The 17,166-nt window shown below is 55.7% G+C and overlaps 5 protein-coding genes across 5 annotated transcripts; 4 read left to right on the forward strand and 1 right to left on the reverse strand.

Annotated features, from left to right (window-relative positions):
• Positions 1 to 437: 437 nt before the first annotated feature.
• HRG_04135 (starter unit:ACP transacylase in aflatoxin biosynthesis domain-containing protein) lies at positions 438 to 7,894 on the forward strand (the record flags this gene model as incomplete). Its single annotated transcript, XM_044862606.1, has 4 exons — positions 438 to 730; positions 939 to 1,215; positions 1,299 to 5,486; positions 5,546 to 7,894. The coding sequence occupies 4 exons, from the start codon at positions 438 to 440 to the stop codon at positions 7,892 to 7,894; spliced, it is 7,107 nt and encodes a 2,368-aa protein (XP_044723632.1).
• Positions 7,895 to 9,916: 2,022 nt separating this feature from the next.
• On the forward strand, positions 9,917 to 10,832 carry HRG_04136 (enoyl-(Acyl carrier protein) reductase domain-containing protein; the record flags this gene model as incomplete). Its single annotated transcript, XM_044862607.1, has 3 exons — positions 9,917 to 10,521; positions 10,581 to 10,741; positions 10,798 to 10,832. 3 exons carry the CDS (start codon positions 9,917 to 9,919, stop codon positions 10,830 to 10,832), a joined length of 801 nt encoding a protein of 266 aa, XP_044723633.1.
• Positions 10,833 to 12,472: 1,640 nt separating this feature from the next.
• HRG_04137 (scytalone dehydratase domain-containing protein) lies at positions 12,473 to 13,139 on the forward strand (the record flags this gene model as incomplete). Its single annotated transcript, XM_044862608.1, has 3 exons — positions 12,473 to 12,545; positions 12,597 to 12,652; positions 12,723 to 13,139. The coding sequence occupies 3 exons, from the start codon at positions 12,473 to 12,475 to the stop codon at positions 13,137 to 13,139; spliced, it is 546 nt and encodes a 181-aa protein (XP_044723634.1).
• Positions 13,140 to 14,894: 1,755 nt separating this feature from the next.
• HRG_04138 (uncharacterized protein) lies at positions 14,895 to 15,215 on the reverse strand (the record flags this gene model as incomplete). The annotated part of the gene is made up of 1 exon (XM_044862609.1): positions 14,895 to 15,215. One exon carries the CDS (start codon positions 15,213 to 15,215, stop codon positions 14,895 to 14,897), a length of 321 nt encoding a protein of 106 aa, XP_044723635.1.
• Positions 15,216 to 15,842: 627 nt separating this feature from the next.
• Positions 15,843 to 16,677, forward strand: HRG_04139 (short chain dehydrogenase domain-containing protein; the record flags this gene model as incomplete). The annotated part of the gene is made up of 2 exons (XM_044862610.1): positions 15,843 to 15,873; positions 15,950 to 16,677. The coding sequence occupies 2 exons, from the start codon at positions 15,843 to 15,845 to the stop codon at positions 16,675 to 16,677; spliced, it is 759 nt and encodes a 252-aa protein (XP_044723636.1).
• Positions 16,678 to 17,166: the final 489 nt, after the last annotated feature.

The following is a 17,166-nucleotide window of genomic DNA, read 5'->3' on the forward strand; positions in this document are numbered from 1 at the left end:
CATTGTATACGACCATAGTCTATTTGTAAAATGGGCCGCGGTTCACTACGCGCGGCAAACCTTACTGCGAACTGGCTAGCACGACCGGCGATGGCCGGGTCGTGTGTCATCCGTGCACAGTCAATGCTGAGTGCTGTGTTGAACGGGCATCTGTCACTATTTGTAAAGAGGACATGTTGAGCGAGTATAAAGAATGTCGTTGGATCCTCCTTCCATTGGTTTTTGGACATCCATCCTGACCTCGCCAGCCCAGTGCATCTCTTCGAATACCTTTTAATATCTTCAGTTGCCTTATACAGTTGCCTTATACACTCTGTCCATTCTTCTAGACCATCTATTCTTCACATCTATCTAATTAGAAGCTTCATCCATACTTGGCCTTGACGACATACTAGACTTCCTTTAGATATCCCATCAACTCCACGACCTCCGACACAATGGCCGCCGCTAGCAACATGAAGCTCTACCTCTTCGGTGACCAGACATTCGACGTCCAGCCCCAGCTCAAGGCCCTGCTCCGGCAGAGGAACAACCCCGTGCTGGAGGAGTTCCTGGCCAAGGCATACGAGGCGCTGCGAGGCGAGATTTACGAGCTGCCTTACGAGGCGCGACAGAGTGTGCCGCGCTTGACGAGCCTCGATGACTTGGCCTCGTGGAACGAAGGCGAGAAGCGATCCATCGCTCTCGACATGGCGGTGACGTGCATCTTCCAGCTGGCCACGTTTATCGTGTAAGTGTTTCTCTCTCTCTGGCCCTCTCACCTCTCTCTCACTTCCCCTTTCTCTCACACACACATACACACTCTCTCTTACACTCTCTCTCACTCCCCCTTTCCCTGCACACACACACACACTCTCTCTCACTCACTCTCTCACTCCCTCTCTCTCACTCTCTCTCACTCTCTCTCACAACAAACACAGCGCTGACTCTCCTTCCAGCCAAGCCAAGAACGGCAGGGTCGGTGGCGACGAGGCTCGCGTCGTCGGCATCTGCACAGGCGCACTGGCCGCGGCAGCTGTCAGCTGCAGCGACAACCTGCTGGAGCTTGTGCCGCTGGGCGTGGCCGCTGTCAAGGCCGCGTTCCGCGTCGGCAAGCAGGTGGCGGACGCCGGGCAGCGCATTGCGCCCCGGGCCGACTCGAAGGACCAGAGCTGGTCCATGCTTGTGGCGGGCGCATCGTCGGAAGCGGCGGTGCGCGACTTCTGCGAGCAGTCGGTGAGTCAACGACGACAGCCCTGCCACCTTCCCACCCTCTCTACCCGCATCACACATACTGTCACACATACTGACGGCCACAGTCGCTCCCCATCACGAGCCAGCCCTACGTCACCGCCTACTCGCCCAGCGGCATCGCCGTCGGCGGGCCGCCACAGACGCTGGCCCAGCTGGCGGGCTCGCCCGGCTTCCAGGGCGTGCGCTCGCGCGCCGTCCCCGTCTACGGGCCCTACCACGCGCCGCACCTGTACTCGCAGCTCGACGTCGCCGCCATCGTCGACGGCCTCGCCCCCGCCGGCGACGCCCACGAGCGCGTGCCGCTGCTGGCCAGCACGTCGGCCGCGACTCCCGCCAGGCCCCGGGCCTTTGACGCCCTGCTCGAGGCCGCCGTGGCCCAGATCCTGCTGCAACCCATCCGCTGGGCCGCCGTCCTCGACTCTCTCCAGCAGAGCCTGCGCGAGGCCCAGCCCGCGTCCTTTGCCGTCGTGCCGCTGGCCACGACAGCCGACCAGCTCGTGTACGAGGCGCTGCAGCAGACGCCCCTGCGCTCGCTGGTGCCCTCGTCGCTGCCGCCGCGGCCGCAGCAGCAGCAGACGCGCAGCAGCGGCAACGCCAGCAAGTCCAAGCTGGCCATCATCGGCATGTCTGGTCGCTTCCCCAGCGCCAGTGGCAACGATGCCTTCTGGGAGCTGCTCCACCAGGGCCTCGACGTGCACAAGACGGTGCCGGCCAAGCACTGGGACGTGCGGACGCACGTGGACCCGACGGGCAAGGCCAAGAACACGAGCAGGACGCCCTTTGGTTGCTGGATCGACGAGCCAGGCCATTTCGACGCCCGCTTTTTCAACATCTCGCCCCGCGAGGCGCCACAGATCGACCCGTCCCAGCGGCTCGCGCTCATGACGGCCTATGAGGCGCTTGAGCAGGCCGGTATCGTGCCGGATGCCACTCCGTCGACTCGTCGTGACCGCGTTGGCGTTTTCTATGGCGTCACAAGCGACGATTGGCGCGAGACAAACGCCGCGCAGAATATCGACACATATCTCATCCCTGGTGGCAACCGCGCATTCATCCCCGGGCGAATCAACTATTACTTCAAATTCAGTGGGCCAAGCTATGTTGTTGATACGGCCTGCTCGTCGAGTCTTGCGGGCATCCATTTGGCCTGCAACTCGCTCTGGAACGGCGACGTCGATATGGCTATCGCGGGCGGGACAAACGTCCTGACGAACCCGGACCTGTTCGCTGGCCTCGACCGCGGCCACTTCCTCTCGCGGACGGGCAACTGCAAGACGTTTGACGATGGCGCTGATGGCTATTGCCGCGGCGAAGGCGCCGCTACCGTCCTCCTCAAGCGCCTGGACGACGCCCTGGCCGATGGCGACCCGATCCTGGCCACCGTCTTGAGCACCTCTACCAACCACTCGGCCGAGTCTGAGTCTATTACTCGCCCAAGCGAAGGGGCTCAGCGCGCCATCTTCAAGAAGATCCTCAACCAGGGCGGCATCGACCCGTACTCGGTCGGCTATATCGAGATGCATGGCACCGGCACCCAGGCCGGCGATGCGAGCGAGATGTCGAGCGTCCTTGGAACCTTCGCCCCGGCCGGCGCCCCCCGCCCCCGAGGCCCGGACGAGGCGCTCTACCTCGGCTCCGTCAAGGCCAACATCGGCCATGGCGAGTCGGCGTCGGGCGTGTGCAGCCTGGTCAAGGTCCTGCTCATGCTCAAGAAGGATACCATCGTCCCGCACTGCGGCATCAAAACGCGTATTAATCAGAAGTTCCCTACCGACCTGGCCGCCCGCAACGTCAACATCGCCATGGAGCCGACCCGCTGGGCCCGCACCTCGGCGCCGCGCCGGGCGCTCATCAACAACTTCAGCGCCGCCGGCGGCAACACGGCCCTCCTGCTCGAGGACGCGCCCGCCCGTCCGGAGACGCCGGCCGGGCCTGCCGACCCGCGCGGCCCGCACCTCGTCGCCTGCTCGGCCAAGAGCGTCGTCTCGCTCCAGGGCAACCTGCGCGCCCTGCAGGCCTTGCTCCGCGCCAGCCCGGACATGGCTCTGGGCCAGCTGTCGTACACCACGACGGCCCGCCGAATCCACTACAAACACCGCGTCATGCTGGCCGCCACGTCCATCAACGACGTGTGCGCCCAGATCGACGCCGCCCTGCGCGACAGCGCCGGCACGACGGCGGTCAAGACCGTGCCCCGTCTTCTCTTCACCTATACCGGCCAGGGCGCCCAGTACCCCGGCATGGGCCGCCAGCTGTTCGAGCACCTGAGTTTCTTTCGCCGCGAGATCTCCCTTCTCGACCAGATGGCCCAGAACCTCGGCTTCCCCGCCTTCCTGCCCTTCATCACGGCGCCCGACGGCCAGGATATGGCTGCCTTCTCGCCGACGACTATCCAGCTGGCTGCCGTCTGCATGCAGATTGCCCTGACGAAGCTATGGTCGTCGTGGAACGTGACGCCTGCCGCCGTTGTCGGTCATAGCCTGGGCGAATACGCTGCTCTCAACGCCGCCGGCGTGCTGTCTGACGCCGATGCCGTCTATCTCGTCGGCCGCCGTGCCCAGCTCCTCGAGGCCAAGTGCACGCGTGATACGCACGCTATGCTCGTCGTCAGGGGCTCGACCGACGAGATTGCCCGCGCCCTCGACGGCCGCTTCAGCTACGAGACGGCCTGCATCAACTCGCCGGTGGAGACGGTCCTGGCCGGGACCAGCGGCCAGGTGGCAGACCTCGCCGCCGCCCTTGGCGAGGCCGGCTTCAAGACGACGATGCTTTGCGTCCCCTATGCCTTCCACTCGTCCCAGGTCGAGCCCATCATGGACGACTTCAAGTCCGCCGCCAGCGGCGTCACTTACTCGACCGCCCGCGTTCCTGTCTTGTGCCCGCTCGACGGCTCCGTCATCGCCGAGGGCAGCGCCGGCGACTTTGGCGCCGACTATCTGGCCCGCCACCTGCGCCAGCCCGTCAACATGCAGCAGGCACTCCTCACCGCCCGGAGCAGCGGCCTCGTGACGGATCACACGTCAGCGCTCGAGCTCGGCCCGCACCCGGCCGTCGGCGGCATGGTCCGGGCCGTGCTCGGCCAGAAGGTGACGACGCTGGCGACATTGCAGCGCGGCCGCCCGGCCTGGGAGACGCTGGCCGCGACGCTCAAGGCCCTCTACACCGCCGGCGCCGAGATCCGCTGGCCCGGATACCACCGCGACTTTACCGCCTCGCACGTCGTGTTGCCCCTGAACGCCTATAGCTGGGACCTCAAGGACTACTGGATCCAGTACGTCAACGACTGGACGCTGCGCAAGGGTGACCCGCCCCTAATCCTGCCTGGATCGTCATCGAGCCCTGTGGACGGCCTCACCAGTACCACGATCCACCGCATCGTCGAGGAGTCGGGCTCCGCAACGAGCGGCCAGATGGTGGTCGAGGCCGACATAGCCCGTGAGGACCTCAGCCCCCTCGTCCAGGGCCACGAGGTCGACGGCGTCCCGCTCTGCACGCCCTCTGTCTACGCCGACATGGCCCTTAGTCTCGGCCGCCATCTGGCGCAGACCTACAGCCTGGGCCAGGCCGCCGGCGTCATCGACGTCTGCGACCTGACCATCTGCAAGGCTCTGATCCTGTCCGCCGGCACCACCAAGCAGCTGCTGCAGGCCCACGTCAGCTGGGCCGCCGGCAAGGCGGACATCAAGTTCATGTCCTTTGACAACAAGCAGCGCCTGCAGGAGCACGCCCGCTGCGCCGTCCGCTTCCCCGATGGCGGCCTCCAGAAGCAGCTGCAGGCCAAATTGGCCACTACCAAGCAGAACATGAAGACGCTGCGCGATGGCCTCGCGTCTGGCAAGACGGCCCGCTTCAATCGGCCAATGTTCTACCGCGCTCTCCGCCCGCTGGCCCGCTTCCACGAGGACTATCGCGCTGTCGATGAGGTTCTTCTCGATAGCGATACGCTTCAGGCATCCAGTCGCCTCAGCTTTAATACCGTCAAGAAGGACGGCCACTTCCATACCCATCCGGCTATTATCGACGCTCTTACCCAAGCCAGCGGCTTTTCTGTCAACTGCAATGATAACAATGACCTCGATGTGGAAGTCTTTATCAATCACGGTTGGGGCTCATTCCAGACCTTTAAGCCGATTGACTTCAATAAGGTCTATACTACCTATACTCATATGAAAGAGGGGGCCGATAAGCTATGGAAAGGTGACATCGTTGTCTGCGATGGCGATGAGGTTGTCGCTGCCTTTGGCCAGCTTGCGGTATGTGCCCGTCAACTTACCTGAATCATAGGTATATATATGCTGACCTCCCACTCTAGATGCAAGGCGTCCCTCGCAAAGTCCTGAGGGTGATCCTGTCTATCGAGAGCGGCGAAAAGACTCGGAAGCAGCAGCCGCAGCAGGTCGAGAAGCCTCGGAAGCAGCAACAGCAGAAGCCTGCCGCCCCTCCGGCCAGCAACCCTCGACAGGCGGCAGCCGAGCCTACCGGCGTCAACCCCTCCAGTCTGGCCAAGGCGCTTCAGATCATCTCCGAGGAGAGCGGGCTCGGCCTCGAGGAGCTTGGTGACGGAGTTGCCTGGGGCGACGTCGGCATCGATTCCCTTCTCGGCCTGAGTATTTCGGCCCGCTTTAAGAACGAGCTTGACATAGACCTCGATTTTAACGCCTTCTTTTACGAGTACCCCCTCATCGGCGACCTCAAGACCTTCTTTAACGGCCAGACCGCTACCTCGACCCCGCCCTCTTCCGACAGCGAGGCCAGTAGGTCCGTATCGAGGACCTCGAGCGTCACCGACGTCACCATGCTCGAGAGCCCCTTCCCCGAGGTCGACTTCAAGCGCGCCCTTACCATTATCTCAGAGGAGAGCGGCTTGGAATTAGAAGACCTAACCGACGATACCAACTTTGCCGACTCAGGCGTTGATTCCTTGTTATCCCTTGTCATCGTCAGCCGCTTCCGGAGCGAGCTCGGCCTCGATATTCAGCATGAGTCGCTCTTCCTCGAGTGCTCGACCGTCGCCGACATTAAGAAGCTGCTGGCCCCAGACTCGGAGGTTAAACAGGAGAAGAAGCCTGCTATCGCCGAGGCTGCCATAGACCAGAGCTTCTCCGATGTCGACTTCAAACGCGCCCTTGCCATTATCTCCGAGGAGAGCGGCTTGGGATTAGAAGACCTAACCGACGATACCAACTTTGCCGACTCGGGCGTTGATTCCTTGCTATCCCTTGTCATCGTCAGCCGCTTCCGGAGCGAGCTTGACCTCGATATTCAGCATGAGTCGCTCTTCCTCGAGTGCTCGACTGTTGCCGACATCAAGAAGCTGCTGGCCCCAGACTCGAATGTTGAGGAGGAACAGCCTGCCATCGCCGAGGCCACCAAGGAGCAGAGCCAGCAGACGGTCAAAGCCGACCATGAGAAGGACACGGCTGCGCGCGCAGCCCGCAAGGCGGCCGTCGACGAGCTCGTGGCCAAGCATGTCGCCGACTTCTCTGGCCCGACGTCGTCGCCCCAGCGCGCTGACAGCGGCAAGGTCGTCCTGGTCACGGGTGCCTCGGGCAACCTAGGCTGCTACCTGGTCACGCATATCGCGCAGCTGGCCGATGTCGAAGCCGTCGTCTGCCTCAACCGCAAAAACCGCAGTGAGGCTAACGAGCGTCAGGACAAGGCCATGACAACCAGAGGCATTCGTCTCCCCGAGGCGCTCAAGCATAAGCTACAGGTCTATCAGACAGATTCGGCCAAGCCTCGACTTGGCCTCTCGGAGAGCGACTACGAGCACCTGGCCGGCTCCGTTACGCACCTGGTGCATAACGCATGGCCTATGAGCGTCAAGCGGCCCCTCGCCGGCTTTGAGTCGCAGTTTCAGGTGATGCGCAACCTTATCGACCTAGCCCGCGATGCCGCCTCGCGCCGCCCGGAGTCGTTCAAGTTTAGCTTCCAGCTGGTGTCGTCTATTAGCGTTGTCGGCCATTACGGCACAGCTGGGCACAGCGGCAGCATTAGCGACAGGATTACAGTGCCCGAGCAGCGGATGAATATCGACGCAGTACTGCCTACTGGCTATAGCGACGCTAAGTGGGGATGCGAGCGCATGCTCGACGAGACGCTACACCAGTATCCTAACCGCTTCCGTCCTATGGTCGTCCGCCTAGGTCAGATCGCCGGGTCCAGGGCGAGCGGATATTGGAATACCGCGGAGCACTTCCCCTTCCTCATCAAATCGTCGCAAACGCTTCAAGCGCTGCCCAACGTTGACGGTACCGTCTTCTGGACGCCTGTTGACGACGTTGCCGGTACGCTCTCGGACCTAGTCGTATCGGATCGCAAGCCTCACGACTTTTACCACATCGATAACCCCGTCGGCCAAGAGTGGCGCGGGACAAGCGCTATCCTCGCCGACGCGCTCAATATTCCCAAGTCGAACCTTATCCCCTTCCATGAATGGGTTGAGCGCGTCCGCCGGGCCCCCGCTCACAACAATCCGGCCTCGGCCCTGGTCGACTTCCTCGATAGCAACTACTTGCGCATGTCGTGTGGCGGCCTTGTCCTGGGCGTTGAGAATGCACTTGAGCACTCCAAGACGCTCTCTTCGACCGGGCCTGTCAGCGAGGAGGTGATTCGCAGCTATATTCACTCCTGGAAATCGCTTGGCTTCCTGACCTCCTAGAGGCGGAAGGGCGCCATCGAACTTGGGTGTTTTCTATTTCTTTCTTGTCTTGTCTTGTCTTTTGTCACTTTTTTTCCTTTTGTCTTAGGCTTCGCTACATGTGGTTTAAAAGGGATTGGGCTGGCTATAGATTTAGACTGGAATATTGATGTCGCATAATACAGCAAGTATTCACACACAGATTCACATTATGCTGTAACGGTCTCAACTGAGTGTAGTGACAACTAGCAGAGCGACTGCAATAAGTATCTGTTGAGGGGGGCTGAGCCCAGAGGGCCGACCCGAACCCAGAGGATCCAAAAGTCGGAAAAGGGATCTGCGGGCCAAGGCGTGCAAAGGACGTGACTTGCGTATAGAAACATCTTAATACCCTCTTTTAGCTAGTTATCCAGGTTTCTTATACCTATATAAAGCTACCAATGGCTATACAGTTCTTGCATTAAGAGAGAGAGTATGGATTGCGCTATCCTCCTAAAAGGGGATATGTGTACATAATGTACGAGGGCCAACAGGATTCTGTGTTAAACAAGCCGGAAACAGATATCCGGATCCGTATGGGACTTCCTGTGTGTTTTACACGTTAACCGCCGCATTTGTTGCCTCTAGAAGCGTCCCTAATGCTCTTACCTGCATCCGTCACTAGTTGGCGCACCCTGCTGATGCGAGAAAGCCACGGTGCTAGAACCACCATGGTAAAAGGCCTTGTCGCGACCCCTACCTAGTTAAGGACATACGATGTAATTAACTCTAGGCCAAAGTGAAGTACTGAGATGCATGGGCTATAGTGCACCATCTCCCAATAGGTAGACTAAGACATATACTGCTAAATTTTACTTCTCAATGTAATGGTCTTAGCCCGAATGGGCAAAAGTAGTGGTCGTGCTATGCGTGTGAAGTGACAAGAGGGATCGAAATTGACTAAGCGATAGCTTTGTCAACCAACCACACATAAGAACGTTTGTTCCAGACCAAACAACCAAGGTGTCCCATGACACCTTGAAGAATTTCCATGGTGCTAGAGTTAGGGGGTACTAAAGGCTAGGGGGACTGATTAGTTTTTCGGTCCTCATTATGGTTATAGCCAGGAATACTTGCTAATAAATGCTTTCTTGTATCGAGATATTCTAGACAGAAACCGTCGCTTCCGCTAACTGCAAACACTTTGCTCTGCCTACGCCTTAGTCGGGTGTAGAGACAATAGATGCTTGTTACCTACAGCGAGAGATACATCAAGGCCATAACAAGGTAACTGTTTATTGGAGCCAAGATGACGACTCCCCCGCCAAGGAACAAACGAGAAAGAACACGCCGTGAATCCACCGAGACCAAGGCCCCAACAAGGCTGTCTGCAATATGAAACTGCCACCGGTCTGCTTTTCTATATTCTCAGAGCGAAGGGCGCACGCATCATCAGTCCGAGCCACGACAAGATTGTACAATCCTCTAGAATCAGAGTAGAAGTTGTCCGGAAATCAACGGCAATCATGCTCGGACGCCAAAATTCCCCAAAGTGGCTAGCTCACCTAAATATCGGGCTCGCCGGTCTCTCCTTGCGCCTGTCATCGCCGCATTCTCCCTAGAGATTCCATGGGATTTCGTTGATTTTCGTCTACTAAATAGAATGAGTTAAAGTGCCTGGCACTAAGGAAACACACAAGCTCCGCTAAGTGCTCTTGTTACTAGGCCCTTGTTCAGGTCTTCTTGGTTGATTGCATCCCTTGCATCCACGAGAATCGTCTCGTGCTGGCGGCTAGCTGCAATAAGCTTCTCTAGCGGCCACACGGGCCTGTGGTCGATGAAGCAATCCATTCGCCGCATTCGGTCGTGCTGCTTCGAGTGCTTTTTCACATCAAGTTTAGCCGTCACGGCGGACCCGGGCGCGTGACGGATAAGCAAGTGACTTTATATTACAAAAAGACATTTCTCCCTCCTCATTTTTCATGTTGTTCGAGACACCAGACCTCGCAGCATTGCCTCAATCATCGAAACACATTATTCGCCCCCCGACTCTGAACCATCCCGATGTCATCCTCCTCTCAACAAGGACGCCCCTTGGCGGGGAAGGTGGCGCTGGTCACCGGCGCCGGCCGAGGCCTCGGACGGGGAATCGCAGTCGAGCTGGGGCAGCGGGGAGCCTCGGTGGTGGTCAACTATAACAGCGCCGAGGCCAGGGCCAAGGAGGTGGTTGCCGAAATCGAGAAGGCAGGCAGTAGCGCCGTGGCCATCAAAGCGGATGTGAGCAAGGTGCCTGAAATCAAACAACTCTTTCAGCAGACGATTAAAAAGTTCGGCAAAATCGATATTGTCGTATCGAATTCGGGCACGGAAATGTTCAAGCCCGAGGACAAGGTCACGGAAGAAGACTACGACCGCGTCTTCAACCTCAATACCCGAGCCCAATTCTTCGTTGCCCAGCAGGCCTACGTGCATCTCGAGAAGGGAGGCCGCATCATCCTCATGTCCTCTGTCGCGGCAACCATGGCGGGAATCTCTGACCACGCGCTCTATGCCGGCAGCAAGGCGGCTATAGGGGGCTTTGCCCGCAGCTTCGCTGTCGATTGTGGCCACAAGCAAATCACTGTCAACGCCATCGCCCCAGGCGGGGTCAAGACTGACATGTACGACGAGTAAGTGCAGTGACGAATGCTCGTAACAATATCAAGAACGCTATGCTCACGCAGCATAGTAACGCGTGGCGTTATTGGCCCGGTGCCAGCGCGTCATCGTCCATGGACGAAATCGACCAGAAAGTCGCAAACTCTAGCCCTCTTAAGAGGCTTGCTGTCTCCCAGGACATCGCGCGTGTGGTGGCATTCTTGTCCAGCCCAGATAGCGAATGGGTTAATGGTAGGTTACCAGATCCCAGTCTCTGGTTGCTCGTCAACATCACTGACACACAGCAGGTCAGGTTCTCCTTTGCACTGGAGGTTCCTACTGAGTACATGTGGAAGGCTGGGACCAGGAGGGAAATCAGGAAGGGAACGATTTTAGGACGCATGAGTGGTTGATAGCAGACTGAGAAGTACATGTAACTGCAGTCGTGAAATAGTCGACGTGATTAGGTAGTGGATTGCATATATAAAGTGTTGGAAAAGCCATGAAACTCATCTTCCTTAAAATATAGAATCTTTTTATGTAAACCTCATGTCTTATGTGCAATGACATCCCTATCTCCGCCTCTGTAACATGGTAGCATCTGAGTCCACTTTACCTGGTTTCTCCTCCTAGATATCGATGTAGAAGTCTTATAACCTCTGTATTCTGGGTCTTTAGAAGATCTGTAATTATCTGGTGCGAATTCCAGGCCTTCCTTCTAGCCTTGGTCCTTTCTGCCTTTTATTATTCTCAGGACATAGCCTACGACGTAGAGTCCTTTATGGCACCGCTTATTTATCGCCCCTCGTCTTTCTTAAGTTCTCTACGTCGCGAAGACCACTGCGCCACGCGGGCAAAAGTGGAATGTATACTCCAATAAGTGCACTACAACTGACAGGTATCTAACGGCCGAGTATTCCGATACACGCCGTTAAGGATTACGGCTCCACGGGAATTCCTAGATGGTCAAGAAGCAGGAATTAAACACGTACCATGCCTATAACCGAAGGAAATCCAAGAGAGATAGTTACTGTGTCAGGACAAGAAAGGGCCTATAATGCGCGTTAGTAACACCTCTATTGGGGGTGCCCTCATTTTGCATGGTGTAGCGGTATTTTACCAGCTTGACAGTTACCGTAAAACTCGATAAATTCGCCAGGTCTTCGAGGTCTGGGGAGCGCGGGCTACCAGGACTAGCCCCAGACTCAGTCTATACTGATTAGAAATCCGCTCATACTAGCCCTAGCTTCAAAAATGACTCCACAAAGCACGAATGTGTGTGCGTGTGTCGAGCCGGAATAGCTAGGGCTGGTACGAACGGATCTATACCAAGTACAAATGAGGTGTGGGACTAAATCCTAGTAGCCCCGCTGCCCCAGACCTCGAAGACCCGGCGAATTTATTGAGCTTATGGTATTAATAAGGAATTATACCTTATACTATTTATAGCTAATTGTGCTTGTTAGCTAGAGCCGTGCCCCTTGATAATCGAGGCGTAATCTGAAAGCGTGGCCTACTACTAGCGCTCGAGGGCACTGGGCAAAAACATAGCTCAAGTGGCGTCATTTAAAGGAAATCTAAAAGAAACCTCGATTTCTTCTCATACTCAGTGAGGTGCAAAGTTCCTCGCTTTTCCACTATCGTTTTAGCTGGCGAGGTGGAGATGACGGAAGAGAGCTGGCGTCTAGGGTGTTTATCTATAAATTCAATTCAAATTGCGGTCAATGCCGCATTTGGCTTTCAGCTTCCCCTGCTCAACCCTGCTGCTTGCTGCAAATACACCATGAGAGGCTCCAGCTTAGAAACTAATCCTCTATCGTTCTCGCCTGGGCGAGAGTAAAACAGCAGGCCAGTGCACGTCGTACTGCACCGTAGCGGGTTAAAGGAGAACGCAGCCGCATGAAGTATAAAGCCGGGGTTCTCGCTACAACTTCAATACCATACATCTTCCTTTTGACCCCATTCCGCGCGGTTGTCGACACCATGGATCCATCTCCCACTAACGGTACTAAGACCTCCTCGCGAGGGGGCTCACTCGAACCCCTGACCTTCCAGGGTGAGACCTTCCAGGCAAGCCTCGGTTAAGCAGGGTCACTGATGTAGCCAGAGTATCTCGAACTGAGCAACTTGGCTTTCAATTGGGGAGATAGCTATGATGCAAAGGCAGGTGGTGAAATGCCCTCTGGGTGCCGCATGTTTGACTGCTAACGTCACCCGGGTTTTCCACTTCCAGGATTGGGCTCGATTGAAAAGCATCATCGCACCCACTCTTTTCGTTGACTACACGCAAATCGGAAAGGGGAAATGGGAAGCCATGCCAGCGGAGGACTTCATGGCGATGGCGTCTCATGATGACTTCCTTGGCGATCCTTGCGTCAAAACCCAACACCTGTTTGGCGCAACCCGATGGGAGCGGCTATCGGAGTCTAAATTCGTTGGACATCATCAGCTCCGGGTTGCGCATCAGGTATACACGGCGCCGGACTTCAAGACGGTCAAGGTACGGGGCCACGGCCATGCTACGAATGAACATTACTATACCAAGATTGACGGGGTGTGGAAATTTTCAGGCATCAAGTCTTGCGTTAGATGGTTCGAGCATGACTTTGAGAAGGTCTTCAAGGGCTCCTACAAGGACGGGCAAAGTTGAGGTTCTTTCCTATATATTGCGAAGTCGCATAATTCCCGCTGGCTAGATAGAAACTAACAGTTCTTTAGCCCCTGACTTATATGCCTGCTTTGCTTGTCACCCATTTAAATCTGGTATTTCCAAACTTTCATGAAACCTTACAACGTAGCCATGACATAAACAGTATATAAATCCCTTCAAACCTGATAGACTCTCTTTGTGTGATAGAGCAAGGATATATATAGCTGCTATTAAAATACCACATACTACCCGCCCCATATCCTCTGTCAGGAACCGCCTATTGCCAGAATACTAGTACAGCCCGCCGCCGGGCATTGTCTCCCCCGACGGAAGATGCGGTTGTTAGATATATGTCGATTGCAGCGCACCTATTGGAGTATGTATCTGTCAGCTGCCACCAGCACCCCCATGGCATATAGGGTCCACTGTCATGTCTTCTGTTTGAGTGTCACTTCACTTTTGCCTGCACAACCCCGTGGTTTCCTCACAGTATCCCACTTTTGCCTGCTTGACACAGTAGTCTTTGTGACAGTTACAAGCACGGAGGGAGTAGCTAACCACCCCCATTCTCTTGGTACCTGCGTGCAGTGTAGGGTTTAGTCCCCTATAGATGACTACCCCTCTTGATTAGGCATGGTGCATGGTGTTTGAATCCCGCGTCTTGGCCTATAGTCCAGAAATCCCGGTGGAGCCGCGATTCCTGAGGGGATGCGTCGGAAGACCCGGTCGTTAGATATATGTCAATTGCGGCGCACCTGTTAGAGTGTGCATTCCACTTTCGCCTGCGTGGCGTAATGGACTACGCGACACCAATTTGAGCACTACCGTTAAGCTGGTAAAATACCGCTACACAAGGCAATACATGGGTACCCCCAATGGAGGTGTTACTAACTCGTATGATAAGTCCTTTCTCGGCTCTGATGGTTACATATAAGCCTCTCGACACACCCCCTTGGGGATCCTGGACCGCGGGATCTCTTGACCCAAGAAAATAAGTAAGCTCCAAGACAAACGGTGACTTAAACGCACGAGGATATATGCTCTTAAGTAGTCCGCTGGCAGGTAATGCCGGAAGTTACAGGGATGATTCGCCATCCATCCCGGGGTTATAAGAGTGGGAACCGCTTGTTTAATACAGGTAGCCATGTTAATTAACACTGGTATGAGCTTTGCGACGACACGAGTAAAGCTCAAGCTCACCGAGGTAAGATTGAACCTAAGGTAACTTTAAATGCTCTATGTCGGCTTTGAAACCTTACGCCTGAATACCGTCACGTCCAGGCCGCGGCTTCGTTGTAATAATCAAACGTATATGCTGTTGCATAAATTACTTTGGACACTTCTCTATTAATTGCCTTCGCTATCTTTGCACCGAATAATGCCAATTGTCTCACGGAAATGTTATACGGTTCACTCTTTACCCTTACCGGTTTGCTATCATCTAACCCTACCAAACGTAACCTTCACTCTAACCCAAGACACGCTTCCTCCCTCTACAAATGAGACAGCCCCCACCTTAGGAACAGTTCTACCTCGCCTTCTCTGTTCGAGTGGCATGTCGACATTGACAGTGGGGTGTACGCTTTAACATTACGCACAAATTATCATGTTTTGTCACAAACAAACTCACATTTAGCGTTTGAAAGGGCGTGCCTATATAAGACCGTAGCTCAAGTTTGAGTTTGAAGCTTTTAAGGCCAACCAAAGTACACCATCTTTTTACGTGCTTCTAGCCTCGTCGAGTACTCGAGCTAACTATCGGTCGCGTCGTCTTACATAATGCAGGTTCTTGAGAGCTTGGATTTTGGTAGCAGCATTAGCGGGCCCGAGGACATCGTGACGGCCCCCGAGATGCGCGAGCTGTGCCTCGCAACCGTCGCCGCGGCCTAGACTGTCAATGATTCCGTGCGCTTGCGCCAGGAGATCAGGGAGGGCTTCAATAAGGATATCGTTTGCGATGCTCTCACGGCGACGCCCGACGGCCGAAGGGGGCTTGACGCTGCTGTCGTCCGGTTGCAATACGAGATCAACGCCGTCAACAAAGCCGCCGGGGCCGCGACTAAGCGATTCGCACATTGCTCTTATGCTCAGAATATTACCAAAAACATGTGCAGGGCAAACTGGCTCCAGAGGTCCGTGTGCCCTCACAATGCACCACATTGCTACGACTAACTCGAAGCAGTACTGGGGCTTCTTGGTACTGCCTCTGGGACATTACCCCGGATGCGGAAAGGGTGTAACTTACCAGAACTCCTTTACGATTGAAGCCCCCCCCCCCGACTGGTTTCAGCTGATATGAGGTCATGCGGCCAAGGTGACATTGGGAGTCGCTACAAATCTTGAATCAATTGTAAAATAGGCGGCGCTTTTACTGCGCACGGCCAGAAAACCTACTTTGTACTTGGTGCTCTGACTCCCTTTCCTCCATCCCAGGCTAACTGGCTAGCGCAAACCGGCGATCGCCGAATCGTCGTCTGGATCCGTGCAGTCAGTCGACACCTAAGGGGGCGGGGAGCGCACTATAAGAGAGAGCTCTAAGGAGCAGGCGGTCGGGTGGGCATCTCGTGTCATAGTGTCCCTATACGCTGCAGAGATAGGTATAAACATCCAATAGCACAAACCAGATCGACGACGACGACGAGGTGATCCCAGTCGACCTTTTACCGCGACCCCTTTCAGCCTCTTCCCGCATAAGAAACAAGCATGGCCACTAAGAAAATCATACTCATTACTGGTCAGTAAAGCTCATCTGGGGAGTCCATCAGAGACTCCTGCCGCTCTACAACGACCTCTCTGACTCGGCATCACAGGGGCCAGCGACGGCATCGGCTTAGAATCGAGCTACGCCATCGCCAATGCCTCGCCCTCTAATCACGTCATCATGGGCTGCCGGAGCCTCGAGAAAGGCAAAAAAGCGCTGGAGCAAGTCCAGGCCCGCAAACCGGCTGGCACAGTCAGCCTCGTGGAGCTGGACGTGACCAACGACTCGACCATCAAGGCCGCTGCCGACAAGATCACCGCAGATTTTGGAGTGCTTGACGTCCTGATCAACAACGCGGGCGTCTTCCCGGCCGGGACAAAGGAGAACCGGCGGGCGGAGATGATGCAGGCCTTCAATACAAACACGATCGGACCCATGGTGTTATTTGATTCGCTCGAACCGCTTCTTCAGAAGTCAGGGAACCCTAGGATCATTAACGTCTCTTCCGTTCTGGGCTCCATCAACAACAGACTGAATCCGCAATGGGAGCACTATAACGTTCTCGGAGAACCCTATCGCATATCAAAGGCGGGCCTTAATATGGCGTCGGCCTGCATGCTGAAGTACTCTAAGCAGTGGGGCGGGAAGGTTTGGACGTATTGCCCGGGATACGTCCTCACCAATATTCGGGGTGAGGGAGACCGCCAGCGCAGGATAGATACGGGCGCTGAGAGCGTCGAGACGAGTGCCGAGGGCTTGCTCGAGATCATTCAGGGGAAGAGGGACGGTGAGATGGGACTCTTCCTAGAGAGAAGGGGGAAGGTGTCTCCTTGGTAGAGGGAGGCAGTATGTCTTGGGGTTAGGTGACGTTACGTTTAGTAGAGTTAGTAGGGCGCCACTAAAGGAATTCACTAATAGTCAGGAATCCCTCTGCTGCTTCCCAACTGGCCCAATTTAACCATGTGCACTATATTAAACCTCCCCCTTCTATGTAGCGTATGGGAAGATGTTATTTAGTTAATCTAGAGTGGTAGATTGCTAACTCTAACTAACACTATTACTAGCTCGCAAGGTGCATTTATATCCCTGCTTTGTATTTAGCTGTAAAAACAGCATGTGGAAAGACAGGCTTGATAGACTGTAAAGGTATTCATCCTTGGTAGTGGTTCAGACGCTGGCCTAAACACCTGAAAGAAAAACGAATAGAGATGCAGAAAGAAGGGGAAATTGATGGTAAATCATCGGACAGGAAGCGAAAAGTTATTTGATTCTTTAGAGGGCAATAATGTCGGCTGGGCAGGGTGGTTTTGCATTTCCGTATTCTCC

Source organism: Hirsutella rhossiliensis (genome assembly GCF_020360975.1).
Source record: "Hirsutella rhossiliensis strain HR02 chromosome Unknown scaffold00003, whole genome shotgun sequence".
Lineage (NCBI taxonomy): Eukaryota > Fungi > Ascomycota > Sordariomycetes > Hypocreales > Ophiocordycipitaceae > Hirsutella > Hirsutella rhossiliensis.